At 48.0% G+C, this 26,543-nt stretch overlaps 1 protein-coding gene across 17 annotated transcripts in view; it reads right to left on the bottom strand.

Annotated features, from left to right (window-relative positions):
• The window catches only part of NIPBL (NIPBL cohesin loading factor), a 1,341,000-nt gene that overhangs the window by 761,354 nt on the left and 553,103 nt on the right, over positions 1 to 26,543 (bottom strand). For all 17 annotated transcript variants that reach the window (XM_069221119.1, XM_069221174.1, XM_069221201.1 and 14 more), the window contains one exon: positions 20,859 to 20,962. In XM_069221119.1, coding sequence (XP_069077220.1) covers positions 20,859 to 20,962 — 104 coding nt within the window. The remainder of the gene's footprint in view (positions 1 to 20,858; positions 20,963 to 26,543) is intronic.

Genomic DNA, 26,543 nt, shown 5'->3' with positions numbered 1-26,543 from the left:
GCTGGGAAAGCTTATTTTTTTGAATCACCAGAGGAGGCATGGGATTGGCTGACGGAGGAGGGTGTCGGGGCCCGAAGGGGTCCCCCTAAAACCATTGGGAAAACCCCACATGTCGAACCCTCCTCCTCAGAGGGGCCCCGGAGGAGCCGGCGGCACACCACATCCCGGAGAGGCAGGCGGAAAAACTCAATCACTCCTGCAGACGATGAGACGACCCAAGACCCTAATCCTCAGAGCGAGATTACCGTTGATGCCCTCCCGGGGCCTCGGGTACCATCAAAGACTGCGGAGAACGATCGCTTGAGTCAATCTCCGGTACTCGGCTGACAGGATATGTGTGGTCCCTTTGCTGGATGCGAGGGGAGATTGACCACACGTGGTTTGCTCGAGCAGCCCACAGTGGGGCTGCCATTGATGGCACCGGAGACCTCCTAATGTATGATGTCTGGTGCTCGATTTGTGACCGTTAATTGCAACTGATCTGAGTGAAAGGAGGGGTCCACCACTCCACCCCAATGACAGCCCTACTGGCTGTCTGGTTTTGATTGGGTATTTGGGCGACAGATGCTTCCGGGGTGGGAGTATGGGGAGGGCGGGGGAAGAGTTTAAATTAGGTTTAAAGGGCGACAAGTTAGTCAGCCTGGTTTGTAGTTTTAAGGCTTCGCCAAAACGTTTGAAATGGTCATCCCTGGGCTTGCACCTGCACACCCAATCTTGTATAGCACCTGCACATCTCACGCTTGGCCCTCAATGACCCACGTCCTCTCCTGGAATGTAAACGGCTTATTAGACAAGATCAAAAGGTCAGCAGCATTTAACACTCTCCGCAGATACTCCCCCTCAGTAGTCCTCCTGCAGGAGACCCACCTCCTTGGGTCCAGGTGCCCTATGCTTGTGCGAGGAGGATACGACAGGGTATACCATGCGGGATTCACAAGAGGCTCTAGAGGAGTAGCTATCCTGCTCCACCGATCTCTGCCCATGGTGATCACAGCTGCGCAGTCCGATCCACAGGGTAGATTTGTAGTAGTCACAGGGACTCTCCAAGGGCACCCATTGAACCTGGTGTGCGCCTACGCTCCTCCAGCAGGTCTTGACGCCTTCCTACTTTCGCTCCACCAAGTGACCTCAGGACTTCCCCAAGGGACCACCCTATTGGGAGGTGACTTCAACGCAGTTCTTGACCCAACTCTCGATGTGTCTGGGGGGGTCACCACTAGTAGAGCCAAGCGAGCTTCAACCGTAAGCGACTGGGCGGAGAGCCTCGGTTTGTGCAATGTGTGGCGCACCTGGCACCCCAGAGAGCGCCGGTACACGCACACATCGGCGGCCCACCAGACGCAATCCAGAATAGACCTTGTGTTTATGCCCGCCCTAGACTTCTTGAGCGTCGCGGGGGCGGAGATTCTCCCTCGAGGGGTCTCGGACCATGCACCAATATGTATTTGAATGGGCGGAACGGACCCCACCAGACGGCCTATGTGGCGCCTGAACGCTTGGCACCTACAAGACAAAGATTACGTCCAAGAGATCAAGAAGCACCTTGGCCAATTCTTTGAGTTAAACGAAGGCTCGGTTCGGTCCCCAGGAATACTATGGGCCGCTTGTAAAGCCACTATTAGAGGGCACGCCAAAAGCATCCTTCGGTCCCGTGAACGAGACCAAAATTCCCAGATCTCTGAGCTGGAAAACAAGGCCCTAAGACTGGAACGTCAGCACGTAAACTTGGCATCGGCCTCTACCATGAGGCAACTGACTAGGGTGAGAGAGGATATCAAACTATGCTGGAGTCGGCCAAGCACATGTGGAGAGCCTCAGCAGCCCGAATCTATGGATGGGGGGATAAAAACAGGAAGCTGCTGCACTGGCTAGCCACCCGCCCCATGGCGAACAGAATTATACCTGAGATCTTAGCGGACTCGGGCTCTCTTGTCAAAACATCTGTGGAAATTGCACAGAGTTTCGCCTCCTACTATACTAGTCTATATGCCAAGCACCCACGCCTTGCCATTGAGAGAGAGGCCCCCCTACTAAATGACATTACCCTTCCTAGGGTGTCCCCGGAGGCGAGAGACAGACTGGAGGAGGCCATTAGCCTCGTAGAGATTTGCAGTGCAATATCTAACCTGGCATCAGGCAAAACCCCAGGCCCTGACGGCTTTCCAGCGGAATTATACAGTAAATGCAGCGATATTCTGGGTCCCCACCTGCTTAACATGTACGATGAAGCAGAAAACCAAGGCCGCTTCTCTACTGAGATTGACCAAGCGGCTATTGTGGTGATCCCCAAAACCCAACCCCAGTCACGACACTGTTCGGCATACCGGCCCATCTCACTCCTAAACGTTGAAATCAAGGTGCTCTCCTCGATCCTTGCCTCCAGACTGAATGAGGTAATGCCCACGCTGGTACACCCTGACCAATGTGGTTTCATGCCTACCTGTAGCACTAGGCACTGTATCAGACGGTTACATCTGGCCCTGGCGCACCACAAAACCCTATCACATACGCACTTGGCACTACTCTTACTTGATTTTGAGAAGGCCTTTGACACAGTAGATTGGTCTTACCTCGAACAGGTCCTACATAAGAACAGGCTCGGACCTAAATTTCGAGGACTAGTGAAACTCCTGTACTCTAACCCGACTGCCCGAATTAGGGTGAACAGAGTAATCTCCGACCCATTCCCCATTGGCCGTGGAACGCGACAGGGATGCCCGCTCTCCCCCCTACTCTTTGCGCTAGTAATAGAGCCATTGGCGATATTGCTGAGAAGTGACCCACTGATTGAGGGCTGGCGCTGGCCCTCTGGTTCGAAGGACCGAGTGGTGTTGTACGCAAATGACGTGCTTCTGTATATCTCTAACCCATCCAAAAGCGGCCCACGAGTCCTAGAGATCCTGAGACTCTTCGCGGAAGCCTCGGGACTGATCCTGAATCCAACCAAATCCTTGCTAATTCCCCTACATCGCTCCCGCGACTGTATAGACTGGCAACGAAACATCCCAGTACGGAGAAACAGCTTCAAATACCTGGGAATACATATTTCACTTTTACCCGAGTTAGCGTGGGAACTTAATGTCACACCACTAACAAAGAAAACCAAGTCCGATCTCCTGCGCTGGAGAGCCCTCCCCCTGAATCTACTTGGCAGAATTGCACTGTACAAGATGATGATCCTTCCCAGGCTCCTATACCTCCTGCAGAACTTTCCACTTCCCGTCCCCGTGAGATGGTTCAGGGAGATGGACTCCTTAGCGCGCCAATTCATAAGGAGCGGCACTCGCACACGACTGTCGCTCAAAACATGCCAGAGGGACATTTATGAGGGTGGCTTGGGCATGTCTAATATCCAATACTACTAATTGGGAGGTGGGTGGACAGACCCCGCATACCAACTAGAATTACAGACAATGGGCTACCCACGGATCTTTGGCGCACTATACGGAAGCCCGATCCCCCGAGAGACTCCAGACGTGACCAAAGTGGTGCTCCAGGGATGGCGGACGGCCCAGAAAGTGACAGGGTGGTGGAGACGTCTTACCCAACAGACCCCGCTATGGCATGGGAGGCAACTGGCACAGGTAGCAGGGCTAGAAGGCTTTCACAACTGGGACAACATAGGTATCTCTACGCTGGGTGATATCTGGCGAGGGTCACACATACGGTCCTTTCAAGACCTTCAGACACAATACTCCTTAAACAAGACACAGTTCCATCGATATCTTCAGTTACGCCATGCCCTACTAGTTCATCTACAGGCAAGGGACACCATACCCGAGCATAGCCCATGGAAGCCAAGGCGTTGATGGGAGACCTGGGCAGAGGAGGGGTTTCCCAGATATATTGCACCCTAATCACCACCGCTGGGGGCCCCCTGAGAGAGCTTCGCCAGAGGTGGGAGGATTGGGTGGGACCCATGGAGGAAATGGACTGGGCTGAAGCACTGATGGCCCCACGCTCCCTTACAATGGCCACACGCCTCCGGTTAATACAAACATATTTTCTTCATACCGCATATCTCACACCCGCCAAATTACATAAAGCGGGCCTCCGCCCCTCGGCGGAATGCCCCCGCTGCAGGAGTCACACAGCCGATTTCTTCCACATGGTATGGGCATGCCCGACCATAATGGCTTATTGGGAAGCGGTGGTGCAAGAGATCTCGGGGGTCTTACAAGAAGAGGTAAGGAGGTTGCCGTTGCCCCTCCTGCTGGGGGTCATGGGAGACAGGGTTGCGAAGAGCAGATCGGTCCTTTTTAGGGGTGGCGTGCCTAGTGGCCAAGAGAGACATAATGGCAGAGTGGAAGGCCAGGTTTGCACCGACACTGACTAAGTGGAGACGAGGGGTGGATTGGTGCGCGCAGCGAGAGAGACTGGTGTATGAGGCCAGATGTTGCTTACACAAACATAATAAGATTTGGGGGAAGTGGGAGGGCATAGCAGGCTTCTAAGCTCTAGATTGTGTGTAATGTTTTAACAATGTATAGCGGGGGCCTAGGGTTTGACCATCATCGTTTGATGCCCGTTGGCATCATGTTGAAGTGTATACATTATTGTTTCATGCAAAATCAATAAATTTTCCTTATAAAAAAAAAAAAAAGAAAAACGGATTGCTCCAGGTTTAAAGAATCCTATATGGTGTAGATCTTACATAACTGTATACTGTTCTGCAATTGTGTCCATGACCTCACCTTTGCCATCCAATTGTGTAGGAAGAGTACACATGTCATCTTCTCAAACGAAGTTCCACTTCTACAAGGAACTTTGTAAATATTTTACCCCAAAAGGCAAGCACTCTGAACACAATGCAAGTTGCTAACCAAAAACCGGAGGTATTTCTTTTACATACCGTACATCAATACGTGGAAGTATATGTCCTTGAGGTCTATGATGTTCATGTTCCCTTTTTTTTTTTAGGAATGGGATACTTCATGCAGTGTGGCATACCTGCTCAAGAATCTGAGGTTAATAATGGGCTTCAATGTCAGGTCTTGCTTTGGATTAAGAGGAATAGAGAAAACATTCCCAGGTTGTGCTCCCATCTTTGTACTTCTTCTATTACACCCTTTTCTGGAGGTAATCTCTCTCTTGCTGGAGTAGAAGTTATTTTCTTTTACAAGCTGTTTTCTTTGGTGTAGCATTTAGTTTTTTTTTTGTTTTTTTTTAACTTTATGCAGGGTCCATGCTTTATGATGTTGCGCACCCACTTATCAGAGGGGATTTTCTTCCACTGCTGGAGGAGCCTCCCAATTGCCCTCAAGTGTTTGATGTAGCAGCCTTAATTATGCAATGCATTTTAGACAGCGTTCCACCATCTGGGGGTTTGTCCCCTGCCTCTGGTTCTGCCCAAAATTAGTTGACTTGGTTAGTTTGGTTACTGCTAATGTGAGCTTGCACAGCCTCTAGATCTTGGCTGCATGTTTGGGCCTGCTGTGCACTTGTTGGAACTCACGTATTGCCATGGCTTTCCTGGTCAGTGTGGTTTCTATTTTAAAGAATATGTCTGGATTGCAAGGAACTCTTCACCTTTGCTGTATCATCTTTTTTCACCAGCTGGAAGAGGTCATCCACTGCTGCTTCAAAGAAGTTTCCTCCTATGAAACCATGTTGATAATGGACACTTTATATTCTTGTCTAACCAGTCTGAGACACTATAAACCAGACATATCCCTTGATAGTGGTGCCTATGCACTTTGTCTGCTGGATGTCAAGCTGCATCAAAGGTGGTTTTCAAACAGGTGCTGTCATTTTTTTTGAAAACCTTTATTATAACAGGTTTTGTCTTTTTTTTTTTTTTTTGCACTGGTCTGGGAGGTGTTGCACCAGATCCTCTATTCCCTTCGATTGTTGATGCCCAAATCTGGGCATCAACAATCGAAGGGAATAAGGCATCTGATGTTAGCTATTGGCCATCAGAAGGAGAATGATCCGTCAATCTTGCTACCCACATTTGTACTCACTTTATTTGGTGGTAAACGCAGGAGTATTAGCCTTCTTTTTATCTCGGATTACTATGATGAAGCATGCACCAATATTGGACTTTAACTATATGGGATCCTGTGTGTAATGCATATATTCTCTTTCCACCCTGGGTATCACGGTTTCTGAAGGTGCTGGCTCTTTAAATGACTTTCACCTGGGTCTACGATGCTCAGTAGCATGGGTTGGTACTCATTATTTCTTTGAGCAGGGAGTAACGTTTCTAGAAGTAACCAAGACTCAAAGTATTATTCTTTTAACTAACCTGTGTGCCAGCTATTTTAAGAGCCTATCCTGCTCATACTGTTCTTCACAACATCCAATATTTCAGATGAGGCCTAGCGTGCCCATTGTGTCAAGTGGGTTTTTCCCATCCGTGTCAAGGTTTTTCAATTATTTTTCCCTCTTCTAATCTATATCTTTGTAGGAAGTTGGCTCTGTATTGAAAATGTCACTTACCCAGTGTACATCTGTTCGTGGCATCAGTCGCAGTAGATTCGCATGTTCTGCAATAGCTCGCCATCTGGTGTTGGGCCGGAGTGTTACAAGTTGTTTTTCTTCGAAGAAGTCTTTCGAGTCACGGGACCGAGTGACTCCTCCTTTTGTCTCCATTGCGCATGGGCGTCGACTCCATCTTCGATTGTTTTTCCCCGCAGAGGGTGAGGTAGGAGTTGAATTGTAGTAATAGTGCCCATGCAATGGAGTGACTAAGTATGCACCTATTTAAGGTTGAGATGATACATATATAAATAATTGAAGGTAACTTCCAAACTGCTACAGGCTCCCGGGGAGGCGGGTGGGCACATGCGAATCTACTGCGACTGATGCCACGAACAGATGTACACTGGGTAATGAAAATGTCACTTACCCAGTGTACATCTGTTCGTGGCATCAGTCGCAGTAGATTCGCATGTTCTGCAATAGCTCGCCATCTGGTGTTGGGCCGGAGTGTTACAAGTTGTTTTTCTTCGAAGAAGTCTTTCGAGTCACGGGACCGAGTGACTCCTCCTTTTGTCTCCATTGCGCATGGGCGTCGACTCCATCCTCGATTGTTTTTCCCCGCAGAGGGTGAGGTAGGAGTTGAATTGTAGTAATAGTGCCCATGCAATGGAGTGACTAAGTATGCACTTATTTAAGGTTGAGATGATACATATATAAATAATTGAAGGTAACTTCCAAACTGCTACAGGCTCCCGGGGAGGCGGGTGGGCACATGCGAATCTACTGCGACTGATGCCACGAACAGATGTACACTGGGTAAGTGACATTTTCAGTTCGATGGCATCTGTCGCTGTAGATACGCATGTTCTGCAATAGACTAGTAAGCAGTTATTTCCCCAAAAGCGGTGGATCAGCCTGTAGGAGTGGAAGTAGTCTGAAATAATGTCCTTAATACAGCTTGACCTACTGTGGCTTGTTGTGCGGATAACACGTCTACACAGTAGTGCTTGGTGAATGTGTGAGGCGTAGACCATGTGGCTGCCTTACATATTTCTTGCATTGGGATGTTTCCTAGAAAGGCCATGGTAGCACCTTTCTTTCTGGTTGAGTGTGCCCTTGGTGTAATGGGCAGCTGTCGTTTAGCTTTAAGGTAGCAGATTTGGATGCATTTAACTATCCATCTGGCTATACCTTGTTTTGAAATTGGGTTTCCTGCATGAGGTTTTTGAAATGCAATAAAGAGTTGTTTAGTCTTTCTGATGTTCTTTGTTCTGTCAATGTAATACATTAATGCTCTTTTGACATCTAATGTATGTAGTGCCCTTTCAGCTACGGTATCTGGCTGTGGAAAGAACACCGGAAGTTCCACTGTTTGATTTAGATGGAACGGTGAAATAACCTTTGGCAAAAATTTAGGATTGGTCCTTAGGACGACTTTATTTTTGTGTAGTTGTATAAAAGGTTCCTGTATAGTAAACGCCTGAATCTCGCTTACTCTTCTCAGGGAAGTAATGGCGATGAGAAATGCCACCTTCCAGGTTAGGAACTGTATGTCGCAGGAGTGCATGGGTTCAAAAGGTGGACCCATAAGTCTAGTTAGGACAACATTTAGGTTCCATGAAGGAACAGGTAGTGTTCTTGGTGGTATAATTCTCCTAAGGCCCTCCATGAATGCTTTAATGACTGGTATTTTATATAGGGAAGTTGAATAGGTAGTCTGCAGGTATGCAGATATTGCTGCAAGGTGAATCTTAATGGAAGAGAAAGCTAGGTTAGATTTTTGTAAGTGAAGCAAGTAACCCACTACATGTTCTGGAGTTGTGTGTAATGGTTGTATTTGATTAATATGGCAGTAGCAAACAAACCTCTTCCATTTACTTGCATAGCAGTGCCTGGTGGATGGCCTTCTTGCTTGTTTTATGACTTCCATACATTCTTGGGTAAGTTGTAAGTGCCCGAATTCTAGGATTTCAGGAGCCAGATTGCTAGATTCAGCGATGCTGGATCTGGGTGTCTGATCTTTTGGTTGTGCTGTGTCAACAGATCTGGCCTGTTGGGCAATTTGATGCAGGGTACCACTGATAGGTCTAGCAGCGTTGTGTACCAGGGTTGCCTTGCCCAAGTTGGTGCTATCAATATGAGTTTGAGTTTGCTTTGACTGAGTTTGTTTACCAGGTAAGGAAGGAGAGGGAGAGGAGGAAAAGCGTAAGCAAATATCCCTGACCAGTTCATCCATAGGGCATTGCCTTGGGATTGTTTGTGTGGGTATCTGGATGCGAAGTTTTGGCATTTTGCGTTCTCCCTTGTCGCAAACAAGTCTATCTGAGGTGTTCCCCAGAGTTTGAAATAAGTGTTCAGTATTTGGGGGTGAATTTCCCATTCGTGGACCTGTTGGTGATCTCGAGAGAGATTGTCTGCGAGTTGATTTTGTATCCCTGGTATAAACTGTGCAATTAGGCGAATTTGGTTGTGAATTGCCCAATGCCAAATTTTTTGTGCTAACATGCTTAACTGCGTGGAGTGCGTCCCTCCCTGCTTGTTTAGATAATACATTGTCGTCATGTTGTCTGTTTTGACGAGAATGTATTTGTGAACTATTATTGGTTGGAAAGCTTTTAGTGCTTGAAAAACTGCAAGAAGTTCTAGGTGATTGATATGCAGTTTTGTTTGATGTACGTTCCATTGTCCTTGTATGCTGTGTTGATCGAGGTGTGCTCCCCACCCTGTCATGGAAGCATCTGTTGTTATTACGTATTGTGGCACTGGGTCTTGGAAAGGCCGCCCCTTGTTTAAATTTATGTTGTTCCACCACAGAAGCGAGAGGTAAGTTTGGCGGTCTATTAACACCAGATCTAGAAGGTGACCCTGTGCTTGAGACCACTGTGATGCTAGGCATTGTTGTAAGGGCCTCATGTGCAGTCTTGCGTTTGGGACAATGGCTATGCATGATGACATCATGCCTAGGAGTTGTAATACCATCTTTGCTTGTATCTTTTGTGTTGGATACATGCGTTGTATGATGGTGTTGAAATTTTGAATTCTTTGTGGACTTGGAGTGGCTACTCCTTTTGATGTGTCTATTATGGCTCCCAGGTATTGTTGTACCTTGCGTGGCCGAATCTTGGATTTTGTGAAATTGACGGTGAACCCTAGTTTGAAGAGGGTTTGTATGATATGATTTGTGTGATTTGAGCACTCTATTAACGAATGGGCCTTGATTAGCCAGTCGTCTAGATATGGGAACACATGTATTTGCTGCCTTCTGATGTGTGCAGCGACTACCGCTAGACATTTGGTAAAGACTCTTGGTGCGGTTGTTAATCCGAAAGGCAGTACCTTGAATTGGTAATGTATTCCTTTGAATACAAACCTTAGGTATTTCCTGTGCGATGGGTGAATTGGTATATGGAAATAAGCATCCTTGAGGTCTAAAGTTGCCATGTAGTCGTGCAGCTTTAGCAATGGCAATACTTCTTGTAGTGTGACCATGTGGAATTGGTCTGATTTGATGAAAGTGTTGACTACTCTGAGGTCTAGGATTGGTCTCAGTGTTTTGTCCTTCTTTGGTATCAGAAAGTACAGTGAGTAAACTCCTGTGTTTATTTGTGTGTTTGGCACTAATTCGATTGCATTCTTTTGCAATAGTGCCTGCACTTCTATCTCTAGGAGATTGGAATGGTGTGTTGTTAAATTTTGTGCTTTTGGTGGTATGTTTGGAGGGAACTGTAGAAATTCTATGCAGTAACCATGTTGGATAATTGCTAGAACCCAAGTGTCTGTAGTGATTTTCTCCCATGCTCTGTAATAATGACCTATTCGTCCCCCCACTGGTGTTGTGTGGAGGGGGTGAGTGACATGTGAGTCACTGTTTAGTAGTAGGGGTTTTGGGGCTTTGGAATCTTCCTCTATTTCTAGGGAATTGCCCTCCTCTATATTGTCCCCGAAAACCTCCTCTATACTGTCCTTGGTAACTGGACGGTGTGGCTTGTGAGGTGCTGGCTTGTGTGCTTTGACCCCGAAACCCCCCTCGAAAGGGCGTTTTACGGAATGAGCTGTAATTCCCTCTGCTCTGCGGGGAGTAGAGTGCGCCCATGGCTTTGGCAGTGTCCGTATCTTTTTTGAGTTTCTCAATCGCTGTGTCCACTTCTGGACCGAACAGTTCTTTTTCATTAAAAGGCATATTGAGAACTGCTTGTTGAATCTCTGGTTTAAATCCAGACGTTCGGAGCCATGCATGCCTTCTGATAGTTACAGATGTATTAATTGTCCGTGCAGCTGTATCTGCAGCGTCCATGGAGGAGCGGATCTGGTTGTTGGAGATGGCCTGTCCCTCCTCAACCACTTGTTTTGCCCTATTTTGGAAGTCTTTGGGCAGATGTTCAATGAGATGTTGCATCTCGTCCCAGTGGGCTCTGTCATAGCGCGCAAGTAGTGCCTGGGAGTTCGCGATGCGCCACTGGTTTGCAGCTTGTGCTGCGACTCTTTTACCAGCTGCATCAAACTTGCGGCTTTCTTTATCTGGGGGTGGTGCATCTCCAGATGTGTGAGAGTTGGCCCTTTTCCTAGCTGCTCCTACAACAACAGAGTCTGGTGGCAGCTGTGTTGTGATGAAAGCCGGGTCTGTAGGAGGCGGCTTATACTTTTTTTCCACCCTTGGTGTGATTGCCCTACTTTTGACCGGGTCCTTAAATATGTCTTTTGCGTGCCGGAGCATACCAGGGAGCATAGGCAGGCTTTGGTAGGAGCTGTGGGTGGAGGAGAGTGTGTTGAACAGGAAATCATCCTCGACCTGTTCTGAGTGGAGGCTTACGTTGTGAAATTGTGCTGCTCTAACCACCACCTGAGAGTACGCGGTGCTGTCTTCTGGTGGAGATGGTTTTGTAGGGTATGCCTCTGGGCTGTTATCTGACACTGGGGCGTCGTATAGGTCCCATGCGTCCTGGTCTTGGTCACCCTGGCTCATGGTGGTGTGAGCTGGGGAGTGTGATGGCGTTTGTGCTGGTGAAACGTTAATCACGGGCGGAGGAGAGGGTGGTGGTGTAACTCTTTTCACCACTTTTGGTTGTGGTACTTGTTCCGCCTGGAACTCCAACCTTCTCTTTCTCCTAATGGGGGGAAGGGTGCTTATTTTTCCTGTCCCCTGCTGAATGAAGATACGCTTTTGCGTATGGTCCGCATCAGTTGCTTGTAGCTCTTCCTCAAACCTATGCTTCTGCATTTGGGAGGTTAGCGAGTGCTCTTCTGTATAAGAGCCTGAAGCTGGGTCGCTTGCAGTTTGTTTCGGCGTCGAAACTGTGTCTGCGTGTTTTTTCGGCTCCGAGGTGACTTTTTTCCTTTTCGGTGCCGAAACCTCTCGGCGTCGATCTGTTTCGGTGCCGCTGTCTCGGCGTCGAGCCGTGTCCACACCGGCATCTCGGTGTCGAGGCTTGTCTCCAGCACTTTCTCGGTCCCGAGAAGGCTGCGTGCCGGTGTCTCGACCGGAGTCGGACGATCTCGGCACTGTTTGGGCCTTTTTCGGTGCCGACGGTCGGTCACCGATTTTATGGGTTGAGCCATGGCCTGGTGGCAGTGGCGTCCCCTGGGCCTTGTAAATGTTTCTTTGTGTGGTTTTCGACGTCTTACTCACGGTTTGTGTATCGTCGAATCCTTCGGAGTCTGAGTCTTGGATCGAGAAGGTACCTTCCTCTTCCTGTTCCTCGAACTCCCGTTGGGCTGTCGGTGCGGACGCCATATGAAGTCTTCTGGCTCGACGGTCTCGGAGTGTTTTTCGGGACCGGAACGCACGACAGGCCTCGCAGGTGTCTTCGCTGTGCTCAGGTGACAGGCACAGGTTGCAGACCAAGTGTTGGTCTGTGTAGGGGTATTTATTGTGGCATTTGGGGCAGAAACGGAACGGGGTCCGTTCCATCGGCGTTCCTCAGCACGCGGTCGGGCCGACCAGGCCCCGACGGAGGATCGAAAAATTACCCCGAAGGGCACCGGAGCTCTTCGATCTTCGATGCGGTGTTGAATCTAAGTACGCCGATCCCGAACGCAACAATACCGACGAAAATCTTCCGAAATTAACTATTTTTTTCGTTCCGAAACTCGGAGCGACAGGAACACGTCCGAACCCGATGGCGGAAAAAAAACAATCGAGGATGGAGTCGACGCCCATGCGCAATGGAGACAAAAGGAGGAGTCACTCGGTCCCGTGACTCGAAAGACTTCTTCGAAGAAAAACAACTTGTAACACTCCGGCCCAACACCAGATGGCGAGCTATTGCAGAACATGCGTATCTACAGCGACAGATGCCATCGAACGTGACATTTTCAGTTCGATGGCATCTGTCGCTGTAGATACGCATGTTCTGCATAGACTAGTAAGCAGTTATTTCCCCAAAAGCGGTGGATCAGCCTGTAGGAGTGGAAGTAGTCTGAAATAATGTCCTTAATACGGCTTGACCTACTGTGGCTTGTTGTGCGGATAACACGTCTACACAGTAGTGCTTGGTGAATGTGTGAGGCGTAGACCATGTGGCTGCCTTACATATTTCTTGCATTGGGATGTTTCCTAGAAAGGCCATGGTAGCACCTTTCTTTCTGGTTGAGTGTGCCCTTGGTGTAATGGGCAGCTGTCGTTTAGCTTTAAGGTAGCAGATTTGGATGCATTTAACTATCCATCTGGCTATACCTTGTTTTGAAATTGGGTTTCCTGCATGAGGTTTTTGAAATGCAATAAAGAGTTGTTTAGTCTTTCTGATGTTTTTTGTTCTGTCAATGTAATACATCAATGCTCTTTTGACATCTAATGTATGTAGTGCCCTTTCAGCTACGGTATCTGGCTGTGGAAAGAACACTGGAAGTTCCACTGTTTGATTTAGATGGAACGGTGAAATAACCTTTGGCAAAAATTTAGGATTGGTCCTTAGGACGACTTTATTTTTGTGTAGTTGTATAAAAGGTTCCTGTATAGTAAACGCCTGAATCTCGCTTACTCTTCTCAGGGAAGTAATGGCGATGAGAAATGCCACCTTCCAGGTTAGGAACTGTATGTCGCAGGAGTGCATGGGTTCAAAAGGTGGACCCATAAGTCTAGTTAGGACAACATTTAGGTTCCATGAAGGAACAGGTAGTGTTCTTGGTGGTATAATTCTCCTAAGGCCCTCCATGAATGCTTTAATGACTGGTATTTTATATAGGGAAGTTGAATAGGTAGTCTGCAGGTATGCAGATATTGCTGCAAGGTGAATCTTAATGGAAGAGAAAGCTAGGTTAGATTTTTGTAAGTGAAGCAAGTAACCCACTACATGTTCTGGAGTTGTGTGTAATGGTTGTATTTGACTAATATGGCAGTAGCAAACAAACCTCTTCCATTTACTTGCATAGCAGTGCCTGGTGGATGGCCTTCTTGCTTGTTTTATGACTTCCATACATTCTTGGGTAAGTTGTAAGTGCCCGAATTCTAGGATTTCAGGAGCCAGATTGCTAGATTCAGCGATGCTGGATCTGGGTGTCTGATCTTTTGGTTGTGCTGTGTCAACAGATCTGGCCTGTTGGGCAATTTGATGCAGGGTACCACTGATAGGTCTAGCAGCGTTGTGTACCAGGGTTGCCTTGCCCAAGTTGGTGCTATCAATATGAGTTTGAGTTTGCTTTGACTGAGTTTGTTTACCAGGTAAGGAAGGAGAGGGAGAGGAGGAAAAGCGTAAGCAAATATCCCTGACCAGTTCATCCATAGGGCATTGCCTTGGGATTGTTTGTGTGGGTATCTGGATGCGAAGTTTTGGCATTTTGCGTTCTCCCTTGTCGCCAACAAGTCTATCTGAGGTGTTCCCCAGAGTTTGAAATAAGTGTTCAGAATTTGGGGGTGAATTTCCCATTCGTGGACCTGTTGGTGATCTCGAGAGAGATTGTCTGCGAGTTGATTTTGTATCCCTGGTATAAACTGTGCAATTAGGCGAATTTGGTTGTGAATTGCCCAATGCCAAATTTTTTGTGCTAGCAGGCTTAACTGCGTGGAGTGCGTCCCCCCCTGCTTGTTTAGATAATACATTGTTGTCATGTTGTCTGTTTTGACGAGAATGTATTTGTGAACTATTATTGGTTGGAAAGCTTTTAGTGCTTGAAAAACTGCTAGAAGTTCTAGGTGATTGATATGCAGTTTTGTTTGATGTACGTTCCATTGTCCTTGTATGCTGTGTTGATCGAGGTGTGCTCCCCACCCTGTCATGGAAGCATCTGTTGTTATTACGTATTGTGGCACTGGGTCTTGGAAAGGCCGCCCCTTGTTTAAATTTATGTTGTTCCACCACAGAAGCGAGAGGTAAGTTTGGCGGTCTATTAACACCAGATCTAAAAGGTGACCCTGTGCTTGAGACCACTGTGATGCTAGGCATTGTTGTAAGGGCCTCATGTGCAGTCTTGCGTTTGGACAATGGCTATGCATGATGACATCATGCCTAGGAGTTGTAATACCATCTTTGCCTGTATCTTTTGTGTTGGATACATGCGTTGTATGATGGTGTTGAAATGTTGAATTCTTTGTGGACTTGGAGTGGCTACTCCTTTTGATGTGTCTATTATGGCTCCCAGGTATTGTTGTACCTTGCGTGGCAGAATTTTGGATTTTGTGAAATTGACGGTGAACCCTAGTTTGAAGAGGGTTTGTATGATATGATTTGTGTGATTTGAGCACTCTATTAACGAATGGGCCTTGATTAGCCAGTCGTCTAGATATGGGAACACATGTATTTGCTGCCTTCTTATGTGTGCTGCGACTACCGCTAGACATTTGGTAAAGACTCTTGGTGCGGTTGTTAATCCGAAAGGCAGTACCTTGAATTGGTAATGTATTCCTTTGAATACAAACCTTAGGTATTTCCTGTGTGATGGGTGTATTGGTTAATGGAAATAAGCATCCTTGAGGTCTAAAGTTGCCATGTAGTCGTGCAGTTTTAGCAATGGCAATACTTCTTGTAGTGTGACCATGTGGAAGTGGTCTGATTTGATGAAAGTGTTCACTACTCTGAGGTCTAGGATTGGTCTCAGTGTTTTGTCCTTCTTTGGTATCAGAAAGTACAGTGAGTAAACTCCTGTGTTTATTTGTGTGTTTGGCACTAATTCGATTGCATTCTTTTGCAATAGTGCCTGCACTTCTATCTCCAGGAGATTGGAATGGTGTGTTGTTAAATTTTGTGCTTTTGGTGGTATGTTTGGAGGGAATTGTAGAAATTCTATGCAATAACCATGTTGGATAATTGCTAGAACCCAAGTGTCTGTAGTGATTTCCTCCCATGCATTGTAATAATGACCTATTCTTCCCCCCACTGGTGTTGTGTGGAGGGGGTGAGTGACCTGTGAGTCACTGTTTAGTAGTAGGGGCTTTGGGGCTTTGAAATCTTCCTCTATTTCTAGGGAATTGCCCTCCTCTATATTATCCCCGAAAACCTCCTCTATACTGTCCCTGGTAACTGGACGGTGTGGCTTGTGAGGTGCTGGCTTGTGTGCTTTGACCTCGAAACCCCCCTCGAAAGGGCGTTTTACGGAATGTGCTGTAATTCCCTCTGCTCTGCGGGGAGTAGAGTGCGCCCATGGCTTTGGCAGTGTCCGTATCTTTTTTGAGTTTCTCAATCGCTGTGTCCACTTCTGGACCGAACAGTTCTTTTTCATTAAAAGGCATATTGAGAACTGCTTGTTGAATCTCTGGTTTAAATCCAGACGTTCGGAGCCATGCATGCCTTCTGATAGTTACAGATGTATTAATTGTCCGTGCAGCTGTATCTGCAGCGTCCATGGAGGAGCGGATCTGGTTGTTGGAAATGGTCTGTCCCTCCTCAACCACTTGTTTTGCCCTATTTTGTAAGTCCTTGGGCAGATGATCAATGAGATGTTGCATCTCGTCCCAGTGGGCTCTGTCATAGCGCGCAAGTAGTGCCTGTGAGTTCGCGATGCGCCACTGGTTTGCAGCTTGTGCTGCGACTCTTTTACCAGCTGCATCGAACTTGCGGCTTTCTTTATCTGGGGGTGGTGCATCTCCAGATGTGTGAGAGTTGGCCCTTTTCCTAGCTGCTCCTACAACGACAGAGTCTGGTGGCAGCTGTGTAGTGATGAAAGCCGGGTCTGTAGGAGGCGCCTTATACTTTTTTTCCACCCTTGGTGTGATTGCCCTACTTTTGACCGGCTCCTTAAAGATGTCTTTTGCGTGCCGGAGCATACCAGGGAGCATAGGCAGGCTTTGGTAGGAGCTGTGGGTGGAGGAGAGTGTGTTAAATAAGAAATCATCCTCGACTTGTTCTGAGTGGAGGCTTACGTTGTGAAATTGTGCTGCTCTAGCCACCACTTGAGAATACGCGGTGCTGTCTTCTGGTGGAGATGGCTTTGTAGGGTATGCCTCCGGACTGTTATCTGACACTGGGGCGTCGTATAGGTCCCATGCGTCCTGATCTTGGTCACCCTGGCTCATGGTGGTGTGAGCTGGGGAGTGTGATGGAGTTTGTGCTGGTGAGACGTTAATCACAGGCGGAGGAGAGGGTGGTGGGGTAACCCTTTTCACCACTTTTGGTTGTGGTGTTTGTTCCGTCTGGAACTCCAACCTTCTCTTTCTCCTAATGGGGGGAAGGGTGCTTATTTTTCCTGTCCCCTGCTGTATGAAGATACGCTTTTGCGTATGGTCCACATCAGTTGCTTGCAGCTCTTCCTCAAACCTATGCTTCTGCATTTGGGAGGTTAGCGAGTGCTCTTCTGTATAAGAGCCTGAAGCTGGGTCGCTTGCAGTTTGTTTCGGCATCGAAACCCTGTCTGCGTGTTTTTTCGGCTCCGAGGTGACTCTTTTCTTTTTCGGGGCCGAAACCTCTCGGCGTCGATCTGTTTCGGTGCCGCTGTCTCGGCGTCGAGCCGTGTCGGCACCGGCATCTCGGTGTCGAGGCTTGTCTCCAGCACTTTCTCGGTCCCGAGAAGGCTGCGTGCCGGTGTCCCGACCGGAGTCGGACGATCTCGGCACTGTGTGGGCCTTTTTCGGTGCCGACGGGCGGTCACCGAATTTATGGGTGGAGCCATGGCCTGGTGGCAGTGGCGTCCCCTGGGCCTTGTAAATGTTCTTCTGAGTGGATTTCGACGTCTTACTCACGGTTTGTGTATCGTCGAATCCTTCGGAGTCCGAGTCTTGGATCGAGAAGGTACCTTCTTCTTCCTGTTCCTCGAACTCCCGTTGGGCTGTCGGTGCGGACGCCATCTGAAGTCTTCTGGCTCGACGGTCTCGGAGTGTTTTTCGGGACCGGAACGCACGACAGGCCTCGCAGGTGTCTTCGCTGTGCTCAGGTGACAGGCACAGGTTGCAGACCAAGTGTTGGTCTGTGTAAGGGTACTTATTGTGGCATTTGGGGCAGAAACGGAACGGGGTCCGTTCCATCGGCGTTCTTCAGCACGCGGTCGGGCCGACCAGGCCCCGACGGAGGATCGAAAAACTACCCCGAAGGGCACCGGAGCTCTTCGATCTTCGATGCGGTGTGGAATCTAAGTACGCCGATCCCGAACGCAACAATACCGACGAAAATCTTCCGAAATTAGCTAATTTTCCGTTCCGAAACTCGGAGCGACAGGAACACGTCCGAACCCGATGGCGGAAAAAAAACAATCGAAGATGGAGTCGACGCCCATGCGCAATGGAGACAAAAGGAGGAGTCACTCGGTCCCGTGACTCGAAAGACTTCTTCGAAGAAAAACAACTTGTAACACTCCGGCCCAACACCAGATGGCGAGCTATTGCAGAACATGCGTATCTACAGCGACAGATGCCATCGAACATACTATTTCGAAGTAAGAAATAGTGTGCACAGAGTCCAAGGGTTCCCCTTAGAGGTAAGATAGTGGTAAAAGTAGATAATTCTAATGCTCTATTTTGTGGTAGTGTGGTAGAGCAGTAGGCTTATCAGAGGGTAGTTTTAAGCATTTGTTGTACACACAGGCAATAAATGAGGAACACACACTCAAAGACTTACTCCAGGCCAATAGGTTTTTATGTTGAAAAATATCTTTTCTTAGTTTGTTTTAAGAACCACAGGTTCATGATTTACATTAAACACTTTAAATGTAAGGTACTTCAATTAGATACTTTAGGAACTTTGAATGAACACAATATCGTGTACAGTCTTTGTAGAAATGGCAATAAGCTATTTCAAAAGTGGACACAGTGCAAAAATCAACAGTTCCTGGGGGAGGTAAGTAAAGGTTAGTTTTGAAGGTACTTAAAACACTAACAAGTCTCAAAGTTAGGGCATAGGTAGCCCACCGTTGGGGGTTCAAGGCAACCCCAAAGTTACCACACCAGCAGCTCAGAGCTGGTCACGTGCAGAGGTCAAAGAGGTGCCCAAAACACATAGGCTTCAATGGAGAACAGGGGTGCCCTGGTTCCAGTCTGCCAGCAGTTAAGTACCCGCGTCCTCAGGGGGCAGACCAGGGGGGTTTTGTAGGGCACTGTGTGGGTGGGTGGGTTTTCTGCAGGTCGAGCCAGGGGTGTCGGGTGCAGAGTGGAAAGTCTCACGCTTCCGGCGGGAAACGTGAAGTCTTTAAAGTTGCTTCTTTGTTGCAAAGAAGTTGCAGGTTTTTTAACAGAGCCTCTATTCACTGGAGTTTCTTGGTCCTTGGGTACAGGGCAATCCTCTGAGGCTTCAGAGGTCGCTGGTCCCTGTTGGATGTTGCAGTTTTCCTCGAAGTTGGGAGACAGGCTGGTAGGGCTGGGGCCAAAGCAGTTGTCATCTCCGTCTTCTCTGCAGGGCTTCAGGTCAGCAGTCCTCCTCCTTGTTAAGGTTGCAGGAATCTAGTTTCCTAGGCTCTGGGGAGCCCCTAAATACTGATTTTAGGGGTGCGTTTAGGTCTGGGAGGGCAGTAGGCAATGGCTACTGTCTTGGAGGGTGACGACTCCTTGTTTTTCTCATTATCTCCTCCAGCCTTGCCGCCAAAAGTGGGGGCAATGGCCGGAGGGGCGGACATCTCCACTAGCTGGGATGCCCTGGGCCACTGTAACAAAAGGGGTGAGCCTTTGAGGCTCACCGCCAGGTGTTACAGTTCCTGCAGGGGGAGGTGAGAATCACCTCCACCCAGTACAGGCTTTGTTCCTGGCCACAGAGTGACAAAGGCACTCTCCCCATGTGGCCAGCAACATGACTGGTGTGTGGCAGGCTGGCAGAAACTGGTCAGCCCACACTGGAAGTCGGGTATGTTTTCAGGGGGCATCTCTAAGATGCCCTCTGGGTGAATTTTACAATAAATTGTACACTGGCATCAGTGTGCATTTATTGTGCTTGGAAGTTGGATACCAAACTTCCCAGTTTTCAGTGTAGTCATTATGGTACTGTGGAGTTTGTGTTTGGCAAACTCCCAGACAATATACTCTTATGGCTACCCTGCACTTACAATGTCTAAGGTTTTGCTTGGACACTGTAGGGGCACAGTGTTCATACACATATGCCCTCATCTGTGGTATAGTGCACCCTGCCTTAGGGCTATAATGCCTGCTAGAGGGGTGACTTACCTATGCCACAGGCAGTGGGTTGAGGGCATGGCACTCTGAGAGAGTGCCATGTCTACTTAGTCATTTTCTCCCCACCAGCACACAAGCCGAGAGGCAGTGTGCATGTGCTGAGTGAGGGGTCCCTAGGGTGGCATAAGCTATGCTGCAGCCCTTAGAGACCTTCCCTGGCATCAGGGCCCTTGGTACCAGGGGTACCAGTTACAAGGGACTTACCTGGGTGCCAGGGGTGTGCCAATTGTGGTGACAAAAGTAGAGTTTAGGGAAAGAACGCTGGGGCCTGATTAGCAGGGTCCCAGCACACTTTCAAATCATAACTTAGCATCAGCAAAGGCAAAAAGTCAGGGGGTAACCATGCCAAGGAGGCATTTAATTTAGAAACACAGCATTCGTAGGTTTGGACACGGGTTGGTTCTCCGCTTCAATTATATTTGCTCACAAAAACATCAGGATTGCTTCAGACGGGTCCATTGCAAATTAGGCCACGAAAAATAAAATCCAAAGTCAAGAACCCCATACTGATAAATGAAAACCTGTGAATTTCAAGGATGTGATGAGAGCTGAAAAAGTCTTTACTACATTTCCAATTTAACCAATCTAACAACTTTCATTGAGAGACTGCTCTAAAGTGTATTGAAACAGCGATCTTTTATAGAAGCTAATCAAAAACAGTTGATGTAGAGCTTATTTTGTCCAAAGCAACATTGCAGCTGGTTGCAATACAATACAACATTACACTAAGAAACCTAAGATAAGCAAGGCGCTCAGTAGCCTACCCAATACAATCTTTTAGTTCATTAGCATGCCTGGTAGAATCAAACCCTGCTTTACATTGCCAGTACATGAGTACATTAACAAATGATCAATTGTATCTTATCTTGTGGACGTGATTAACATTAAACTGAAAAACAGTGCCTTGGCTTCATACCTTATCCATAATGCCCATTGCTTTAATCTTTGCAGACTCACTTCCCAATTCATTCAGCTGATGTTTTCCCAGTAACATTTCCGGAGGAATCTCATCCTCATCGCCTACAAGAACAAAATACTGTTAACATGCAATTCTAGTTATTTAGATTTAACAAATGCAGAAATATAGTACACATCTGCAGATGGGGGTAGTAGTCAAGAGGCACACCGTTTTAGTGTTGCCATTACAGGACTTAAATTGGTTTTTATCAAACAACTATTCAAAGCAATGCATTTCAAATATGTATAAAACTGAGTGACATACAAAAAACTGAATTTAGCAGCATATGGAAGGGGTGAATAAAGACGGTATTTTTCACTCACCCCTAAAATGATGATAGGGAATTAGGAGAAGTTATTCTTGCTTCCAGCTTAGCCCCTCACACTGTCACATTCTGGTCACAGGATGATTGAACATTTCAGCAAAGCGCTTCCATCCCCACTCTCCCTGTTCTTCCCCCCCTCCCTCCCCCCCAATAAGAAATCCAAATAAAGAAGGCAGATACTGGAAGCAAGAAGAACAAATATTCATTCTCACTGGAATGAACGTTGGTTGAAGGTAGTGGGTTATCCTACAGATAAACATACCCTAGAAAAGAGGCCTACCTTTAAGATGAGTAGGTCTGAAGAGTACAGCATGCTGGAGGCATTCAAAAATCATAGGACTGTTCCCTGCAAGTTGTGAAATCCCTTGGAGGAGTAGGATGAAGGAGTACAAGATGCCCTGTGTGAATATTTGGAGTTGTAAGAGAAGTGCCTATGAGGACAGCAGTTCTAATGAGAAATTAGGGACATTCTAAGATCACTAGTGCATGACTCCAGGTTCTGTGATGACTGCCCAGATGAGTTTTAAGACCAAAGCGGTCCGCAAGGTCAAATTTCACATCACCAAATCCAAGAAGACTCCACGATGCGAATTCGTTCCCGTAGTAGATCATCATCATAGTCAAAGTCTTCAACTAAGTCCAAACAGTGGTTCCAACATCATGGGAGTGGGTAGAATAGAGCTCTTTGGGATAGCTAGATGCCGCACTTCACAGAAAGTGGTCCTCAGGTGGGAGGGAACCTACTAGTCTATTGGCTAGTGACTGACCTCCACTGACGGCACTTTCTAGGCATCAAACGGGCACCAAGAATTCAGATCTCACTTGTCAGGAAGATGACGGAAGGAGGACTGCCCTACTAATCCTGGAACCGGCAAACAGACTGCACTTAAGTTGCACTGCACCTGGTGCTAATTTGGCTAATTGGGCTGGATAAGTAGTCCTCCAAACCCAGCTAGAAGCAAAGACTCATAAGAGTCAGTTGGCTGACTTTCTGATCGCAGCATGGGCCACAAAAGCTGAAGAAGCCTGCTGGGACCGGTTGGTAGACCAGATCACAGGACAGACCCTTTCCCCCCCCCACTGTGCAGCTCAAGAGATCAGGCCCGGGGGCTCAAAAGCTGCACAGAGTCTGCCGGACCTGGGACAGTTGGAGGAGTGCAGTTTGATCACCCAGAAGGAGGGTTACTGTAGGAAAGTAGTATCTTTCTGGCATAGTCATCCCAACTTTTTACCTGGTGTCAGTATGTTTAGACTGTAATAAACTGGGATCCTGCTAACCAGGACCCTAGTGTCCGTGTTCTCGCCCCTAAATTTAGTTGTATGGTACCTTTTACACCCCACAATTGGCATACTGGTGCACCCGTGTAAGTCTCTAGTATATGATACTTAGGTACTTAGGACTTTGGTACACCAGGGGCTCCTCATGGGTTACGGAATATATTGTGCCACCCAAGGGGGTCCATGCAAACTGACTACAGACCTGCCATTGAAGCCTGTGTGAAATGGTGCACGCAACTTTCACTCCAGATATAAGGATTGCCTTATATCATGGTCACTGCACCCTGAACCAGTAAGTCACCCCAAAGGTAGGCCCTTTAATCCAAGGGCAGGGGGCATGGTTAGAAGTTTGAGGGCACCCCTGCATGAGAAGGTGTCCCTGCAAACCCCAGACTTCATTTCCCGGGCTTTGTAAGTGTGGGGAAGCCACCTTAAGGTATGTAGTGGACATTGGTCAATACTAGTTGCATATAATGGCTTCACCGAACATAGGCATGGTTGGTATCAAATATGTTAGAATCATACAACTACACCGGTTCCAGTTGCAGGATGCCATGTACTCTGGGGGTTCCCAAGAGGATCCCCCAAAGTCTGCATGACAGCCTGTGTGGTTGGCGAACCCCAGATACTGTTCTGCCATCCTGCTGCTGAGCCTAACTCGGGCAGGGAAAGGCAGAACAAAGGGTTTCCTGTAAGATAGATGTGTGACCACCTCTTCTTTAGAAATCAGTGTCTCTGGCCTGGGATGGGGGTGCCTCTGAGCACCACCAGACTGCTTTGAAGGGCACATTTGGTGCCCTCCTTGCATAAACCAGCTTGCACCAGTGCACAAACCCCAGTCCGTACTATGACGTGAAACAACACAAAGGACAGGAAAGTGACCACCCACCTGTCCAGCTCTTCTCCTAGGGAGCTTCAAAGAGCTTTGCCAGGTGGCCAATTGATTCTGCCATCTTGGAAACACGATGGACAGAGGCGCCTGGGAGCATCCGACTGCTTAGGCCAGGTAGATGACGTCCCTGACCTCTTCTGATAGGTGAGTCATTTCAGAGAGTGACCAACCCCCTTCTAGGGACTTAAGGGTTCCCCATGGGTGGGTCCTCAGATTCGAACAAGACTCTCAAAGGCACTCTCTGCAAGACATCTTCTGCTCCTGACCTTTGTAACCACTGCTGGTCTGCTTTGGAACCGAAACATGTCTGCTCAGGGTGGGAAGGCTCCCACTGCAACACTGTTTCTCTGGATCCTGCAAGAATTCTGAAACATCCAAGGCTGCGCACCTCCAGGGTCACAAGGACTCGGTTTGCATCTGGAAGCACGAAGGAATCTCCCTTGGAACGAAGGAATCTCCCTTGGAGTGAAGCAGTCACTCTCCTGCACCCGCAAGAACCTCTAGACACAGACACCTCAAGACTGCTTCACAGGTGGTAAAAGTGTGGCTTCTTTTTGGTCCTTCTGGTCTTCTGACCAACTTGGGAGTCTGTGGACCCCTGCTCTTGCCACTGGACTGGACCTCCTGTGCACCACAACTGTTGTACTTGCCAAGGATTGGCGACTCTTCCTCTGGGAGATCCCCAGACACAAGGAAGCCCCGGCCTCCAGCACTCTGCAACTCGAAGATCAGCCCCTCTCCTACCACTCCTGTGACATGAGACTTCTTTTCTGTTGTGCTGGTGAGGCCTCCTTGTGATTCCCTGTGCCCATCGTCTGAGTATTCCTCGTGGGGGCACCATCAACTTCTCCTAGCCTTCCTGTGTACTGAAGGCCAGTCCGGACTCCCCCTCCTGGGTAGAGTCTCCTGGACCTTGCTGCTCCCCAAAACTTTGCAAACACTTCAGCTCCTGCTTGCATTTACCAGCGCTGGTTGGTGACCTGGTTGGTCACTGACCCTCCTGCAATCCGGCAACCATCGAGGGACAGCTTGTAGGCAACTCCTGGGATGTTCTGCGGCTCCTGGACCCCACAGCTGGACTTCTCTTTCCACTGACTTGCAGTAACTTAACCGTAGGGAGGGTGGGCATTGCCACTGCACCACCTGGGCACCTCCAAGGGTGATGGACTCTGTCCCCTTCCACATCCAGAATCCGTCCCTGGGTTCCACCACCCTGGTCTACAGGTCATGACAGCAGCTGGACAATCCGAGGCACCCACTGACTTCAAATAGTCCCTTCTACCCTCTGCATCCGGGTCCCTGGTGTAGGTACGCCTGTCTTACGGGTATCCTGGTGAGTGGGCACTCTACAACCTTCCTCATCTGCTGGTTTCCTCGGGGCCAACTGGGAAGGGTACTGAATTCCATCCACAAACTGCAACTGCTACTCCCTGTGTTAGTCTATGGGACTGGTTGGGTAAGTACCTTGCACCTGGTCGTTGGGGACACTTACTGTACTTATCGCTAGTGTTTCTATCTGCCCCCATCCCCTAGCTAACTACCACACTTACCTTGGTTGGGTTCACTATTTTACATTCCACTTTTTTAGTATAAGGTTTGGCCCTCTCATACAGCCCTTAGTATTTGTCTGCTATTTCAGACGGCTATTTTGTGTACATATTGTGTGTAAATATCTTCAAAATGAGATATACAAAGGCTAGTCTAGTAGTGGTGTAATGAAGTATAATTTATTTTTGTAACACTTGTGTGGTTCTTTCTTATGAGTGAGTTACTGTCTGACTACTGTGGTACTGGAAGTGCTTTACATTCCTCCTGGATAAGTATTAGCTTCTCGCCTCAGCTACCCCTAGACAGCTTTTGCTACCTGGACACCTACTCACTATCATTAAGAGTTGCCTGAACTCAGTGTAAGGGTGTCACACCATAGGTGTACACCATAAACTGAGTCAGCATCCTACAGGCAGGATCCAATATTTCTTCCAGGGCAATCGCTTCAGAGAAGTAAGTCCTCCAAATTGTCCATTGCAGATAGGCCCGCCAGCTTCTTTTTACCCTGCTGCACCTTCGACCACCAATAGGGAGGCTGGCAGAGCAACTTCTGTCTGCCTTGTAGCAGGAAATTCAGGCCCTTTTGCCCAAAGAGCCCACTGAGAAGGTTCTACCCTGAGAAGTAGAACTGAGAGTGACAGTGAGCCTTCAAATATCGTTGGTGTTCACTATCAACATGCTGTAGTCTTACCCTATTCCTTTGCAGACACCTCCGTTCATGAAACCTATTCTAGATACAGTTTTATGCATTTCACCTAGGAGGAAAGAGTCCAGGACGTTCAGGCTATGATCCAGATGTTTCAGTCTCTGTCTTGGATCTCAGTGCAAATAACAGACTTGGTATTGTTGGCCTTCTGCTGGCTAAACATACCAGGTGGGACATGAGAGCTCTGCTGTTGGAAATCAAATTCTAGTGGAAAAAGCATGAGGGCAATATATCAGATTGTAACCATAATTCAGATTAGACTGACTAAAACCTGTAGTCTGTAGCTACTAGGCCAAGATTGGGTCAGTGGCAGACCCCTTCCTCCATCCCTGCATAACCCCACCAAAGAGCCCAGAGGTGACTTGTCAGAGGATGCATCTTTACTGGGTTGTGGAAGCCACCTGGGAATAGGGGAGACCTGAGGTCTCTGAAATTCAGTGGAAACTAGAACACACACATTTTCTGTAGTTGAATGTGATTCGCTTGGCACTGAAAACGTTGCGCCCCATCACCAGAGGAAGGCTTGTGAAGGTGCTCATGGACCATCATGTGCTAAGGCAACAAGCAGGGTTGGATTGGGTCTTGTGACATGCCATGAGAATCTCTGCCTCCTGACGTTCCTTGACAGCCAGGGATTTTATCTGGTGATAAACTACCTGGCAAGATCTCGAGGCAAGGGAAGATGAATCCACCTACGGACTCTTAGCTGATTGTAAGGAAATGCCTCCTTGGCATGGTTACCCCCTGACTTTTTGCCTTTGCTGATGCCAAGTTATGATTTGAAAGTGTGCTGAGGCCTGCTAATCAGGCCCCAGCACCGGTGTTCTTTCAATAACCTGTACTTTTGTTTCCACAATAGGCACACCCTGGCATCCAGGTAAGTCCCTTGTAACT

This window comes from Pleurodeles waltl, chromosome 1_1 (assembly GCF_031143425.1).
Source record: "Pleurodeles waltl isolate 20211129_DDA chromosome 1_1, aPleWal1.hap1.20221129, whole genome shotgun sequence".
NCBI lineage: Eukaryota > Metazoa > Chordata > Amphibia > Caudata > Salamandridae > Pleurodeles > Pleurodeles waltl.
Note: the sequence above shows the minus strand (reverse complement) of the source record. Positions and strands in the feature narration are given on the sequence as shown.